This window comes from Betta splendens, chromosome 14 (genome assembly GCF_900634795.4).
Source record: "Betta splendens chromosome 14, fBetSpl5.4, whole genome shotgun sequence".
Classification (NCBI taxonomy): Eukaryota; Metazoa; Chordata; class Actinopteri; order Anabantiformes; family Osphronemidae; genus Betta; species Betta splendens.
The window spans coordinates 9,300,505-9,317,249 of record NC_040894.2 but is presented as its reverse complement, the minus strand read 5'-3'; the positions used below and the strand labels follow the sequence as shown (position 1 = coordinate 9,317,249).

Sequence of the window (16,745 nt, the reverse complement as noted above, 5' to 3'; positions counted from 1 at the left end):
CCCGTCTCCTGGAACTCGGGGCACATACATTTTTCACAGCAGCTCCACCGTCTGCATTCTTAACACACAGACCTGGCCGGAGGATAAAACCTGCTGGGAACAATGATGTCTGCACTGCGCTGCCTTCATAAGTTGCTCATTTATGGTCTCTTGCATTCAACAGCAGACACTGTGCATTGTTCTGTGTTTTGTACTGTAAATGCTTTGACACAGGTGACAAATGTCGTGTTATCTGGCTTTACAGTAGGTGTTCATTTTGACTTGTGAGAACACAGCCGTGTGTGAAAAGCATTCTCCAAACGCATCCTTCTACCAGCGTCTACTGACCTCCAGGGGAGCTTCTCGGCTGGGGGGGCAGGTAGCGCCGGGGCAGAGCCGGGGTGGAGGGCGGCTGGAGGCTGTTGCTGCGACATGGGGCGCCTCTCTGGTGGTCCGTCGACGCGGTGCCGGTGGTCACCCTGTGAGGAGGAGGCTCCTCACTCACGCTCAGGCCTGAAACAGACAGCACATTACATTCAGTAACGCTCCAGTAGCTGCTGTGTTTCAGTTGATAAGCTGCAATACTGTAGGATATATATGGCGATGTGCCGTTTATCCTTCTGCTTCCACAGTGTGATGGGTTCTGTTAACTACCTATTTAGGTTCACTAGACTGAGAAATGGTTTGTGACCTTTGGGCCTCGCTGCCTGCTCTCAATCTCTTTCGTTAATCTGGAACACACACATCCACGTTTCACGCCCTCCTGCCGCACACACTGTAATTCAAGCGCTTATTGCTCATCCTGCCGCCATAATTCATCAAATGAGTAGCAGATAGTTTACACACTGGTGTAACCTGCATAATCTGCTTATCCCTGATCAATAATGACACGAGCGATTGTCTGCGCCTGTCCACCTTGTTTAGGGGGACAAACAGGAAGATGGGAAGCCAAGCGATGAAGATTAAGTCATGTGTAGATATCCGCCTGAATCGCAGGAAAAACAATAATTTATTCCTTTTGGTTTGCTTTTAATTGTTTCACAACCACATTTCTCGCACATGTAAAGTAAAAAATACAATTAGTCGGAAACTCTGGAACTTGCTAAAAAAGGTCGGCTTTCTTTCTTATTTTATTAATGGTGGTAGATTGTTGTTGCAACCAAATCAAGAGCCTGTCTTCAGGTCTGGAAATACTGCCACAGATATTCCTGGGTGTGATATGAAAATGTTCTATGCAACATGTAAGGGCCTGGCCGCTGTGTGCTAACATTTCAACATCGCCCTGCTAGTGATACACAGTGATTACACTGCTAAAGCTCCCCTGAGAGTTGATTAGTGAGGCTGTTTACAGCATTTCCATCCCATTAAGCAGTCATGAGCATGGGCAGTGTGTGAAGGCCAGATATGCACTGATGTGGTTGAGCCCTGCACTTATTCCTGTCAACATTTCATGAAGCTACAGTAATACATTTGCAAAGAAAAAAAAAAGTATTTATAAAAATCATGGGAATATTTGGCTTTTGCTGGTACTCGGCCTCATGATTGACACATACCAATTATTGGTAAAAAGCAACGTGCGTGCACATTAGCCGTAGGTCGACTGTAACAAACTCCCAGAGCACAGAGCAGAAAGAGGGCGAGCAAATGGTGATTGTGTGCAGTCAGAGAGGATTCTGTAAACGATAAGAGGCTAAAAGAGTGTAAGTCCTCCAGATAGAAACAAAAAAGCACGCACTTCATTAACGGTCAGAGCAAGAATCTCTAATTAGCACAAAGCTAGCTGATGATGGAAAAAGGAAGCAAGAAGATAACCTTTTGGAGTCTGAACAGAAAAAGAGTAAATGGATGGTTTTGCAATGGAGCCGGAAGCAATTTCAGCACATTATGAAGATGAATGGAGAATACCAGGGATATGGAGCACAAGAAAGAGGAAATAGCTGAATAAGGCACAGCAGCTCTCCCTAGCTCAATGGGAGACCATTCTATCAGGGCAGATTGCCCCTCACAGCAAAACTAATGCCAGCAGAATATTGCTGACTCCCATATGTGCGTCCTGAAAAGAAAAACAAATATTCTAGCAGCAACATGAATTCAAGCCATGTGGAGTAGGAAGAGATTTGTCAGTGTCCCGTATCTGAACATGACCATCAGTTTTACTTTGATAGTGAAACGGGACCAAGACCTGGGAGGGGTTTGATTAGCTGCACTCATATAAATCAGCACATTCGCGTTCTGCCAAATAAACTGTGCTGCTGTCCTGAAGGAATACGCATGCACACACATCGGTTGTTAAAGTGGACCCACTGCAGAGCCTGCAGTGCTGACATGCCAAAGAAATATACTGCGTTCTTCAAAAATGTGCAGCGAATACAGGGGGGTGTTTATACTACACAGAGGGTTATAACCAAACAAAATATTTTATTAAAATGTTTTGGGTATAAACATTTAAAATAAACTGTTACATGACTCCGGTCAAAATGTGCATGATTGTGTGTGTTCAGGCATTAGTGTCTGCACATGCAAATATCTCGGCTGTGCAGAGTCAAGGTTAGAGCTGCACAGAGAAAGGGAGATAGATTGGACGATAACAGCTGTCCTCTCAGTTCACTCGAGTCAGGAGGACGTGCGGAGTGTTTCTCTCCTCGCGCTCGACAACAGGGGGACAATGATCGGTAAACGTGAAGCTGGACAAAAAGACGAGCAAGCTTCTCTTTAGGAGCCAGGAGATCACAGACGAAGGCCTGAATCTGATTTGGAAGCTCAATCCCGCGATCAACACGGAGCTCGGTGCAATACGCTGGGAGTGGATGGGTTAATGAACAGGCCCATTGAGCTCATCCCCACTGTCACAGCTCTGCCATGTTAGTTTTCCTCTCCTCAGCTGTAGAACGGCAGCCATGTCTAATTGGCCCATCGAATTTGCTGCTCTCTTTAACGCGTGTGTATGTGAACGCACATGCACCATAGAAACCATCTGCTCACAGCGAGCCGGTGTGAGTCACGGACCAGATCTGAGCCATGGCATCTGGGGTAAAGCATCCACTCTCCTTTCTGTGCCAACCTCTCTCTCTTCGCTTTGCTCGCCTTCCGCTCTCATTTTCTCTCTTCCTCTTTCCCCTCACTGAATCCTCATTGAATTCACTTCCATCGCTGCATCTTCCCTCAGTTCTCCCATCAACCACTGTCTGCTGACGTCTGCCCTCCGGTTAATTTGATTTTGAATAAATTTCATTATCAGTACAAGATGGATGAAGGTGACAGTGTACTGTTTGTATTGGCAATCGAGTTCCTATCATGGAGTCACTGTGGCTCAAAGGCACAGGCTTCATCACCTTCTTCTACTGGATTCTTCTCTCAGCCATGTAATGGAGTCTGTCAATCACATACATAGATATTCTCTCCTTAACACACACACACACACACACACACACACACACACACACACACACACACACACACACACACACACACACACACACACACACACACACACACACACACACACAGGGATAAAGGGAGGACTGGGTTAATGTCTAATCAATGTCATGTAGAGTAAGCCACATCCCCCCCGGAGGTTAGACTAGCACACACTTACCTGAATGCAAACTTGCTAATAGGTAAAAAGATTGAGGTTCATTATATAATATAGAGTAGTGATTATCGATCTTATACAGTATATATATTTCATGATATATTTGTCTTGTCCTTGTATTAGCTAACCGAACACACACACTTCTTCAAGAAACACAATTATATATATTTAATGCAATTTATTACTCTCTCAAGTCCAAATATCCCTTTTCTCTCTTTCTCTCCACATGGCGCATTCGGTCCAGTTCACACATGCATAACCCATTGATCACCTCAGGTTGATGAGCTACAGCAGCAGGGAGTTTAGACTCAAGGGATTCTCCTCTAACCCACTTTACTAGCGCCCCGCAGTCCTCACCCTTCTCCCCCCCATCCCTCCACCGTGGAACCACGTCTCCTATCCCTATCATCCTGGGCTCTAATGGAGCGCGTTTTGCCTGCTGATCGATGTGGAAAACAAGCAGCCGAGCCCGGTCTTGTATTTCTCTGTGTTACAGAAGAAGCTACTGGCTTGCTGCAGCTCCCCAGACAGTCTTGAAGGAAAGATGTGTGAGAACGCATCTGTCAGTCTGTCTGTCCTTTGATCTGAGCTGGAGAACGAACACGAGGGGGCCAGAGATCACTGACTGGGAGAAAAAACCTGAGCACTGGCCAACATATTTCTGCAGCTGCACACCTTAAGCATGTGGACACGTAGAAACTAGATTTGTAGATCTCTGACCTGTACAGTCTACAGTTTAGTCTACACTTCACAGCATTAATTGGCTTTCATTTTTGACACAACAGTATTTGTGTAACATAATGTCTAGACTTAGACAGAATAACTTTCTGGTTTAAGCTCAACAAGTGCTCACACAGTAGACGAGACAGACGAGGATCTACACTCAAGCCCAGTTTAGCCTGGAAGGTTCAAATGCCCCACAGGTAAAGGTCACAAACCCCACAGAGACTCAGAAGTTAAAGTGAATGTTCCTGCGCTCTCACTGTCTCATACACACACATACACACCCACCCACGGCGCAATGAACATCAAAGGCCCGTAATCTTGTGCTTCCCATGTCTATCATCCTCGGTTCCATTTTGGTCTCACTTTTGCTCCGGGCAGCAGCAGTTCAGCAGCAGCGAGGGTAACATTGCGCTGCAGGCATTGCTTTTAAAAACTTTTGTCTTTCATGCTCTGCTGGCAGGTGTTCCTGTCCTTCGCCAGTATGTGTGTGTGTGTGTGTGTGTGTGTGTGTGTGTGTGTGTGTGTGTGTGTGTGTGTGTGTGTGTGTGTGTGTGTGTGTGTTTACAGGTGTAATATTTATAACTTGCTCAGTCTGCACAGTGATACTGGTCTTATCGTCTATTGTATGTATATTATTAAGCATTTAATGAATGCACTAATTACAGTAACGTGAATGAACAATGTCACTCATATTGAACATTATCTCTGCAGACCGTGCTGATATGTTCAGCAGCAGTGATGTTTCTCTTGATGTGACCCCTTTTCATTGATTCGTGGTATTGATGTTTGCAGACGCTCAACTACCACGTATAGTACACAACTCATTCTTTCTCTGCTATACAATGGAGGTGTTCACATACTGTAAAAGCTACAAAGAATCAACAATGAATATAATGAACAAATACAAAACAAACAAGACACAAAATGAAAACAAGAAGACAATGCTACGATGTCTGCAAATTACCCCAGATATCAGAAACATCAATAATAAATGCGCACATCTGCAGAACTGAATTATAGTTATTAAAGTAAATAAGCTACATACACATATTTGCATACGCACCCACTCACGCAGCGTTATAACAACCTTTAAAGAAAAACTTATAATGTATGAAACAAATAAACAACTTCCCCCCAAGGGACTTGTGTTTTTCCTGCTTCACAGTAACTCATGTAAACAGGTGCATTTACAATACCACACAGCTCAGTGGGAGAAAAAAAAAACGAGGGTGCGAGAGGAAAGGATTGATGACATAACACGGGGCCTGACGTGCATGAGAGTGGAGGCGCTTACGTCAACTGTAACTGGGAGAGGAAGAGCAGCCGTTGCTTATGTAGGTCACATTAAAAACACATGCGCCAACCACCAACTCAGCCAAGTAGCCAAGCAGCCTGTCAGGCAGCATAGAAATCACAGCTGTACCGCTTCTAGTTCTCCGTGAAAAGGCAGTCGATCACTTCACTCGGCACCGATGCAAAGTCTGGTACCTGCACATACGTGCTGTCACAAGCAATAAGCATAGACCTCTGCTAATGCTGACTAAACCTGCAGCGTGGCCCTGCAGCAGCTACGGGATGCTATAAAAGTACCGTTTATGCTGTTTGCACAAAGTCCGACCATCACTTGTATTGTGTCCTCGCTGGTTCTATAAAATATGCTCTGTGTAACTATAGCTCGTGGAGCTGTAATTGTAATTGTAAGTGGGGTGGAGCTGTAACAGAGAGAACAAACTAACCTAATGAATGAGGGAGGGGGGTCTTTATGCAAACTATATTCACAAGGGAAACACATAGAAGTAGGGAAGGAAAACAGTATGGCGAGGCTAATAGCCCACTCATGATGTACTTAGAATCAACTAGCGTTGACACAGAAGACACAGATTCCTCCGCGTGGACTCACGGTGGGCTGTCCTGCAGGGGTCACTCTGAGTGCTGTCTGCGGAGTGAGCGGAGGAGACCGAGGACACGCTGGAGCTCCTGACGAAGCCGAAGGCTGCCAGGCGCCCCGCGGGGAGGCGGCTGGCGCTGAAGCCTGGTGGACGCAGGCCTGACTGACTGGCTTTAGGGAGAAGAGACCTGGAGGCCGAGGCCGGAGGCTGGGCAGCTGCCGCCGCCGCCGCTGCTGCTGCTGCTGTCACTGGAGAAGACAGAAGAATGATTGGGTGAAAGCCTTGTGATCTGTTAGAAGATTTTTTTTTATTCTATGAAACATTCATGAAAGGTAGGAAAACTCTCTACTAAAGAAGAGAGAGACCTGAGGGATAAAAGATAATCACACAGTAGTCATGTAGCTACTGTAGCGATCTGTAGATTCTAACAGTAAAGTGATGAAGCTGATGAAATGTGAGGTTTGATCCACAAAGGCTGAGCACACACATACACACTGCAGGCAGCAGGCAAATCCCCCAGCCTTGGACAGAAGCCCCATCTTGGCTGCCCCAGCCTGCAGAGAAGGTCTAGATCCGGGGCAAAAGAGGGGCTTTATCCCCCTGCTGGCTGCAGAGATAAGGTGCAGCTGGCAGCCTCTGCTTCTCTGTTGCATGCATGTTTAGCGCATGCTCTGGAGCAACTACAGCATCAGTGCATGAGGAGAGAAAAGTTTGACAAGGACACCGGCTCTGTTAGGCGAGAAAGACAAAGTGGGACACAAGCGGGGAGAGAAGAATCTCCTGTGTGAGTCCCCTTCCTCATCACCAGAGCTGCGGCCCCCTCCCCCACTCCATCCTCTTAGAGAACAAGTGAAAAAGTAAACCAGGCATGTTCACTTTAGTCTAGTTCGACTGACAAAAAATACCCATTATTTAGAACATAAAATGAATGAATACAGGAACAGAAGGTGTGTGGTTCTTTTATATTCCTCTAGTCCATAGCAGCCATGTTTGTCAATTCCTTCAGCCTTGCTTCTACCTCCGTATTTTTAGGTTAGGATGTTATTACCCCTGGAAAACATTTCTATCTTATGAAGTACAAACGAGATTAAAAGGCACTGGATCACAAAAGGCAGAGTGTCTGTTCTTCAGCAACAAGATATGAGTAGCATTTACTAGAAAATCCTGCAAAAAACTGTAGCATGATGTAGATGTTACTGCAGTTTCAGAACAGATATCCTATCATATACTGTATGTGCTTACCCTACACATTAAATTTTCCAGTAGTTCCCCTAAGCTAAAGCAAAGCTCTCGGTTCCATATACTGTAAGCCCAGATAAATTGAGTTTACTTAAAGAATTTGAGAAAAATGAATGCCACAAAAATTGGAAATTGATAAATGAAACTTTAGTCAACTGAGAACATTGGAATGTTTATTTTGAGTTCAATGCAATAAATGCAATGTTCATTTAACTCAAAATCTTTAATAGTATGAACTTAAATATTTCATAAATAAATGGACTAATTCAACTGTTCAATGGCCTCCTATTATATATCTTAAGTTAAATCAAAGCAAAATTGTATCACTAATTTCTAATTCAATTGAAATCATTAAACCTGACCACTGAAATCATAAAAAAACAAAACACAAAACACTATGCCAAACAATATACCGTGAATATAGTACCAAACAGTTGTGTAACATTACAAACTAAGAACCTAAATTTGGAGCATTATATTCTGTACAGAATTAGTCATACTATACATCTGCGTTGATTTTTCAGTCAGCTAGCGGTCAGAGATGAAACGAAATGAATGATACCGCGTTAATAACGTTAATGTTGTCGTTAATGTTTTTCATACAATTTCGAGGAAGCCAATAACAAAGCTTCAAGTTCTGTCTCCATGTCGATATAAACGTTATCACCAAAAGTTTTAACTAAATTTAACTTACAGTTGCTCAGGTTTAGAATTTCTACTCAATTTTTAAGTATATTCTACTCCAAATTAGTACAATGAAGTTGATAGTAGTGGCACAAAAGAATTTGCTCACATTATTCTCGTTTTTACGATGTCTGGGTTTACAGTGTACATAAGTAAAATCACTAATAAATAATGCACTATGATCTGTACTTTATTACTTCTATTGGTGGTGTTTACTGTGTCAGTGTAGTTTGGGACTTGGTATATCAGATACAGTATGATCCCAACAGGAAGGTACTGATGTTAACTTTTAATTGCTTTGCACTTCAAAGCCTGTGGTTCCCAGAGGGCCAAGTTGCACTGAGACCCCAGCCTGGCACATCGTAACCCCATGCTGATCATTCTATGTGTGCAGTTTGAGTCATGCGTCTCTGAGCATATGCACATGTACTGTAAATCTGTAAACGTCTAAGCTATCACAGCCTGGGAGAGGGCAGATCAAATATGCATAGAAGTTCCAAGTGCCATAGCCTTCCAGCAGGGTGCAGGTTGATGAGCAAATTTCATAGTTCAATTTTCCTGCAAGTGTTAGGCTATAATGTAAATCTGACTTCAGCAGGTGGTATCTGAATCATCTGAATTAGAAATGTGCTGTGTATGAGGAGAGAGCAGGAGCGAGCCTTTATTTATTAATTTTATTTTGTGCATGGCAGCTTTTCGGAGCTGGAAAGGTCCCCTCAGAGGATTCCTTAAAACCCCGAAATCACAGCAGCCAAGATGAATCTCACAGACTGCATTTTAATGAGCTGCCTTCATCTCAGGCCAATTTGAGGAGGGAACAGTCCCACAACTGCTCGCTGCAGCAAAGGAGAAGAAAGCAAAGGTAGATCTCTGGTGTGTCATATTTTAGGTTGCTGAAATTAAATCCGACACGTGCTATTGCTCATATCAGACCTTTTCCATCTGGCATCCAAAAACATAACGTGAGCAAATGCTTTTTTACCTGTGTTGTCTTGACTTTTCTGATTCACTGCCGGGCTGACGGGTTGGACCGGCTGGCTGAAAACCAGTGCCGACCTCTGGCCTTGACCGGGTCCTCTGCCCTTGGCTGACCCTGAAGCCGTCCTGGTAACAGCCCCCAGGCCCAGACGCAGGCCTCGGCCAGAGCGTAGGAGACTCCCACTACCTCCGGCCTGAGCAGCCGCCCTTGGCTGCTCCTGGTGTTCAGGAGAACCTTTGAAGGCTGCCACTTTCCCAATCTAGAACCGAATGTGGGAATAATTAAGGAGTAGCACACAACAACATAAAGGTTTCAGCCTGATGAAGGTCTTTCACAACACAATCTGACTGTTTAAGCTGTTCAACATTATCAGCATCGATCCAGAGTACATGCCGTCTCTCACTCGCATAATTATACGCATGTGACAAAAATGTTAACATGTGAAGTGCTGAGAACCGCCTTGGCGCTGCAGGCTTTGCACTTCACCACACATTAACTATTTATTTCCACACGCTGGTGTTTTGGTTGATTCAGTTTGAATATGAATGCAAATAAAGCTATTTAATCAGAATCAATAAGGAATGTTTTTAAAGCAATAATGAATGCAGAATATCTCTGATCAATTATACATGGTCTAACGGGAGATGGAGGTTATGGACTAAAGTAATGAATAGGCTGCAACTTTACCAAAATGTTAGTCAACAGAAAACATTTGGGAGCACAACAATCATAATCATGTCTTCCAAACGCTCACCTCTGACGTGGCACCAAAGGTCTCTGCTTTGCCTCCCATTTTCACAGGCGCTGTGTGGCCATGTGTGTGTGCAGGGGGGACGGTGTTCGTGTGTCCAGGGGGCCGGATGCTCCTGTTCGGCACACCTGATGTGAATGCGCTGGCCTGCATCTCCTGGCGGTACTTGTCGTATAGCAGACTGGAGGACACAAGCACTGGAGTTGCTCTGGGTTCTGCATCGGGCTTGACGGGCTCTTTGTTTGTGTCTTTAAAGGACATGGCTGCTTGGCTGTGTGCGTATGCTGAGAGTCTGGATGGCAATGAAGATACCTGATAAGGCCCGTCAGCAGCTTGGGGTTTGAACTGAGGATTCTTTCGAACGTAGGTGATGATTTTGGGGCGAACTCCTTTAGGTTTGAGCGTGGGTGATGGGGAGCTCTCTTTGGGGTTTGAGTGGGGGGAACTCTGCTGGTTGTTAAGAGGCACTTTGGGGATTCCAGTTGTGCTCATGTTAGTTTTGACTGGTGCTCTCAAGCAACTGTTGCCATAGCCCTGAGCTGACGTTGTTACAGCAGGGTTGTGTCTAACCCCTCCAGGGACATTCCTGCTAACGAGGTACATGGAAGGCTGCCTGCGTGGTGAGCCCTGGGGTGTCCTGAGAGGGGAGTTGGGTGGGGTGGATGACCTGGAATCAACCCCGGTCCTGTTAGGGCTGGAACAATTCCTCCTGTAGGTGAGCTGTGTCTGGGGTCTTCTTTCTAAGGTGGACGGGTTTGACGGACTGGATACGCAGCGTACGGCTGCAGATGGCTGTTTGTCCACTGGTGGAGCCTCTCGCTGGGCTGCCTGGTTGGGCTGTCTGAACACAGCAGATGTGGTGTACAGGTGGGAGAAGTTTGACGGCTCGCGTAAAGAGGATTTTGTAAACTTCCTGTTTAAACCATTGTTGGGTGAGTCTGGAGAGGACCTAGGGGAACTGACTCCCCCTGTGTTGGCCTGATGAGCGCTAGACTCTGCTAAGTTGCTTGCCCTGCCCATCTCCGTCTGACAGAGGGGTCTGACGAGCTGTTGCCGACGCTGTGGCGGCACCGTCTCCTCGAATCCGGCTCTCCTCCTCTGGCCTAGCCCCCCAGCAGAGGACAACCCATTTTTATGATGGCTTCCCTCCTCCTGTCTCTGATCCTGGCTGTAGTATTGCGGAGAAAAACATTTCCCCTGATCATGCAAAGGTGGGGAGTTCTGATTTGCATCAGGAAATGCCCTTCTCCTGTTCTGGGCTGAGGTAGTGTTGTTAAAATTGGAGTAAGGATTGGACAGCGAGATGAGAGACTGTGCTTCTGCGCTACTGTCCAGAGCACTCGATAAGCTCCCGCTGAGGGCGACGGCTGAGAGACAGGAGACAAACACATTTGTCTCAGACTTGGACTCCTTCAGACCTGGCTTCTGTCTCTCCCTGCCCGAGCTCCTGTCCCTTTTCTCTATTGAGCTTGACAGACATGTGTCCAGCGCCTCCGTGCTCTGGCAGACAATCCTTTTCTGCACTTTGTTGCTGTCGTTGTCATTTCTCCTCATTCCGATCGAAGCCGAACTGGCAGTCGAACTGGAGGATATGGACATAGAACCCTCGTCTTTTCCGTCTCTCATACTGGCTCCGTCTTCTTCCTCCTCATTCTCCTCTTCATGGTCCCTGTTTCCCAAGAATGTATGTATCTCCTGGCGTTCTACAAGGTCAAACTTTCTGACCTCTGGTTCCAAACATTGTGCTTCAGATCCCCAGATCACAAACTTATCTGGGGAGTCACACTGAGACACCAAAGGAGGGATGGAGCTTGTGCTGCACCCTGTGTCTTCTAACAATCCTCCTCCTTCTTGAGCACTAATTGTAGATAATCGATTAGCATTATTATCCCCAGTCTTGGGGTACTGGCTGTGGTTTTTATTTCCAAGCTTGTCTCCTCTGTCAACATTGACTCTCACTCCCTGGAGACTGGTTGGGGTGCTCATGTTTGACTGATTCTTCTTGCACAAGTGAAGACACCTGCAGGGAACTTAGGCCATCTGTGGAGGTACAAATCCTTCCTTGTTTCTCCTCTTCAGGGTCTTGAAGATGATGGTCCTTCAACTCATGTCATGAAATCTGTTTAGTTTGCATTTATTGTGAGTTCAGTTGTGGTTTGTAAAGCTTCTTCAGGGAGATCAGACGTCTGTTCAATCTGAAATTAAAACAAAGGCATCTGTAAGATGCAAAATATGCTTGAAATAGACCGTAAAGCACTTATTATTTTACAGTATGTTAATGTAATTGTAATATGTGGTGAGACAGTTTGCTAAATAAACTTGAGAATTATCCACATTGAAGAGAGAGTGAGCACAACAGAATAAATGCTGTAAGTGAAATAACTCGGTACAGGCTGTTTGTACGTCACTGAAGATTTCACCCAGGGGGATGCCTGATGAACACAGGCGAAGATGAGGAAAAGCAAGGGTGCAAAGTGTTTTGTAATGAGCTTCTGTCCTCAAGAGATATTAAAAATAGAAGGCAAGATGAGGGGATTGTGAATATATCTTCACAAGTTTGGTTTCATGGAATATACGGTACTATGCAAACAAACTGTGTTTTATTATAGTCTGCTTACAATATACGTTTTAAATATCACGTCAGGGAGGATAAAAAAGAAACAAGGTTTGTGTTGTGTTGATCTGTGTTGACACTGTTTCATGTAACTGACTTTGTGTGATGAGCAGATGGCAGCGAAGGCAAAACACAAACCGTTAAACCACCTTCGTCTCACTGATTTTGCATGCGGCATCCAGTCATTTGTCCATATAGGCTGTAAATGCTATACATTTAGCTTGTGCCGGTCATTATGCAGACAAATGTGTGTCTCCAAAGCACTATGATGAATATTTGAGTGATTTCCTGTCTAATCATATGTGCAGTGAATGAGACAGTTTTGATTAGTCCTCCATGTATACTGTGGAAGTGATATCTATGAATGGAGACAGCTGCAAGGACGCGCCTCCCAACATTACTTCGTGTACAGCCTATATTCATCCTTAACGTGTGTACACAATTATCTGTTAGCTAACTATAAAACAAGCAGACAAATGTGAAAGAGGCGACGAATGGGGGACAGAGGGAGCGTGCGGTGTCTCCGAGAGGACATGGTGGCAGATCGATTACAGCAGTGACACGGTACTCGAGCTCGTGCTGATGACAGCTTTCCTGGGAGGCTGAGAGCTGAGCTCGGTCACAGTTGCTGAACCAGAATAAGCTGCACAGCACCAGAAGAGGCAAACAAAAGCAATCTAGCAAAACCCCAAACAAAGACTTGAGAAGACAGACAGAGGAAGAATGTGTGTGAGGAGAAGAAGGAGAAATGAAAGACGGACACTTAGCATATGTGTGAGACAGGCGGGTAAGTGGGGTTGACTTGGAACCGACGGATGGAATTCAGAACATTCAGAGAGGACGCTGCTGATTTCATTCCTGCATATATGCATGTTGAGGTGATCAGGGCAAGACTATGTAATGAAGGAAGGCTTAGGTTCAGCTGATGGTGACACCACTGGTTGAGGGAACTATTCAGTCTTCTCTCCCACTGGGAAACGGTACGGAGCAAAAAAAACCATCCGCTAGCTCTGCATCTGTAGTCATGGTGATGCCGTATCTCCTCGAAATGGGGAACAAGCTTTGTGACCCCTGTGCTGTCCATCCGAGGAAAAGGTCAGTGTCTGACAGAGGAAGAGTCTGAAGGTCAGCTTTGTGCTTTCATACTGGCTGCTCATGTAAAGGTGCTGTTGTGCATCGCTTTATGCAAACTCCCCCACCTGCACAACCACAACCAGACAACGCTCCCTAAATACACACAGCAGCGCAAATAGACGATAGCTAGCATCCATATCTAAACAGTGATCAAGCTCCGGAAAAAAGCCTCAGATGGTTCCTAACCTAACACTTGCAGTGATGAACTACAGAAATCATTTCTCAGAGTGTGGGAAATGACAAGCTGAGAACATGACAGGATGAAGACGAGAGGAAGAGAAGCCATCGTCAGCCTCCTTTTTTTCTCTTAATGTGAGCAGGATTGGGTCTGTGTGGGTGAAAGACTGAGACACAGATGTGATGTGGGAGAGACGAGACACGCTGATAGATGCAGAAAGGAACAGACTGGTCGCGACGGAGCTTTGCTTTTCTAATGAATGGAAGGATTTTCATCTTCAAAATGATGTAGTATGAGTTATAGCCAAAAGAAAAAATATTCGCATTCAATATAACATGCAACCATTTGTTTATAGTCACCTGCAACAACACACACACATACACACACACACACACACACACCCTTCAGCTGCTTTGTTGTCGGTCCAGCAGCACATGTGGTTATTACAGAAGCCATTTGTCTTTGGCACTTTGGCTTTATTCCTCTCCTCCCCCACTAGAGAGCAGACAGGTTTTATAGCTCTGTGGCCCCACGGGAACCTCAACCACACACACACGCACACACACACACAGACGCACACACACAGACACGCATCCCGTCTTTTTTCACCCATACATACGCATACTCCTGCCGAGATGTGTGAATTCCACCACACTTAAATAGAAGCCATAGAGAAAAGCGGGGAATGTAAATGGGCAGAGCAACGACAGGTGCGTAACCATAATTTATGACCGCTGAGTGCTGCCGCGTGGCACAATTAGATTTAGTGCAGATTTTAAATTCGAATGCAGCTTAGCAGTTACACTTAAATATGAGACTCGGCTGCTCTAATACAACACATGCTGCGTCTTTGCCTCCATGAAATGAATCTCTATTGGCACCATCCTTGCCCGCTTTCTCAAGACTGGATGGTTGTTGATATGTGTGTGAACTTGTGAACATCTCCTCGCCTCAGATTCTGGCACATTTAAAAATAAACCAGGAATGAGCCACAGACAAAAACATCCACCCTCGGTCCTACGGCATTTCTCCCGTCTTTTTTTTTATTTACACGTATTCATTTAGCCGGATAAAGCTTAGTGAGGATGTCTATTCAGACAGGCTAAGCTTTAGTCATCCATCCCTTCTCCTCCCAACACAGAGAGAAACAGCAATAAAATAAGCTAATCGCTCCATTTTCGCACATCACACAGGCACCGTGTGGACAGAAATTCACAAGTGATGATTCACTAAACTGTGCCTGAGTGTGAACCAAGCACTGAGTCACTATGCACAGTGAAGGGATTACCATCACACTAACCTGTGAAGCGGAGCTGGGAAATATCCAGAAATAGTTGCTTGATGTGCATCAAAAAAAACACACACAACAAAAGACCAGCTCAACAATCTCTGCCTTCCTGACTACCACAGAGGTTGCACACAACACTTTTCTTCCTAAAAATATTATTTCGCATGAGCTTCCAGTTCCTTCCCTCCCTTCGCTCTTTCACCTTTTTATGCAGACGGGGCGAGGTGGCAAGTCAGACGACTCCGTGTGCCTAAATAATCCCTCTATCCCACTCCACTCCCACATACCCACCGCCGGATGCCTTTTTATACCCCATGGGGGACCATTCTGTGTCGCAGGGGGATCTGTAACAGGATTTCTGCAGGATCTCGGGTCAGTGTGGGTGGTCATAGCTAACTGAATAAAGGGAATCATGTGCAATAAAAGGTGGTTTATTTCCTTATTGCTGGCGGTCTGGTGGTACCTGATGAAAATCACAATATGCCAATAATAGGATTTAATAAAGGGATACAAAGCCAATGAAGGCACGTGTTCCCTCAGCTGAGAAGATTAAATCAGGAAAGGTATGAGAACAAAAGTCCCAAACCTCTCAAGTTAAACATGAACTTCAATTTAACACTAACACACATGTGCACTCAAAGTTACACAAAGAGACATGAGTAAGACCTGCACAAATACTCCAGCGGTGATCATCACTACAGCAGGAAGCAGCAACAAAGACATCGCTTTTCCATCTCCTGTACGATTCTTTTGGCCGCTACAGGGACTTAATTTGCCGTTATTCAGACACGGCTGATGTGCAGCTTGTCACGATCGGTTGCAGCTGAGATGGATGAAGGGGGCGACAAACGTGGGGGAAATAAAATGAGAATTACTCGGGAATAAGATAAGGTGAGATGAGCGAAGAATAAATGGCAACTGGTCGACGGATCGGTGTGGGGAGACGCGAGGCGATGGCTCCAGTCTGCAGCACAGACTGAGGAGGCAGATTCTTATTGTCTCAGTGTGACCCGCGGTAAAAACACAGACCAACGCAGACGCAGACAGGGTGGCACACGGGAGAGGAGAAAAGGCTGTCTGTCCATGCTGGTAGCACCGCATTGTTATTAACAAAGCCCCTCCACCCACTACCCTCTCACTCCTGTCGCAGAGAGAAGCGTTAACTCTTGCGTGGCTGCTGGGCAAAACTGTGCGAGGGGACAAAGAGGAGGAGAGGAGCTCACTTGAAGCGTAGGCGACGACGGTACTGGAATTCTCCGTGGGACCACGGGGAAGTTGCCGCACGCTCGCACAAATACACAAGCACAGGCAAACAGTGCACAGTCAGACGTGAGGCTGCCAAAGTGAGAAAGCCCAGACAAAGGAAAGCTAAGTGCAACTTAGACTGGCTGAGTCACGTCTGTTTATTTTAGGAAGATATGATAATAGAGGCAAATGATGCTGCAGAGAGTGACGAGGGGCGGAACGAGATGGGGATGAAGGGGAATCCAGTTTATACCCACGTGTAATTGTGTGCATGTGTAATGTGCAAACCCCAGGGGTGTGGGGGAAGGAGACTGGCAAAGGATCAATGAGAGGTGAGCAAGGAAAAGAGCCGGGGATGATGTGAAAAAGAAAAAAAAAAAGAAAAAAGAAATAAACGAAAAAACAGGTTTTAACACAGGTAATTAGAAAAGGAGATGGTGAACAGGA

General features: G+C 45.5%; 1 protein-coding gene across 2 annotated transcripts in view; it reads right to left on the bottom strand.

The window, feature by feature from the left end:
* Nucleotides 1-16,745, bottom strand: part of mtus2a (microtubule associated tumor suppressor candidate 2a) — a 28,655-nt gene that overhangs the window by 9,259 nt on the left and 2,651 nt on the right. For both annotated transcript variants that reach the window (XM_029173403.3, XM_029173405.3), the window contains exons 2-5: nucleotides 9,843-12,034; nucleotides 9,092-9,347; nucleotides 6,198-6,434; nucleotides 328-492 (exon numbers count right to left, since the gene is read on the bottom strand). In XM_029173403.3, the coding sequence (XP_029029236.1) occupies nucleotides 328-492; nucleotides 6,198-6,434; nucleotides 9,092-9,347; nucleotides 9,843-11,825 (2,641 nt within the window). In that variant the 5' untranslated portion in view covers nucleotides 11,826-12,034. The remainder of the gene's footprint in view (nucleotides 1-327; nucleotides 493-6,197; nucleotides 6,435-9,091; nucleotides 9,348-9,842; nucleotides 12,035-16,745) is intronic.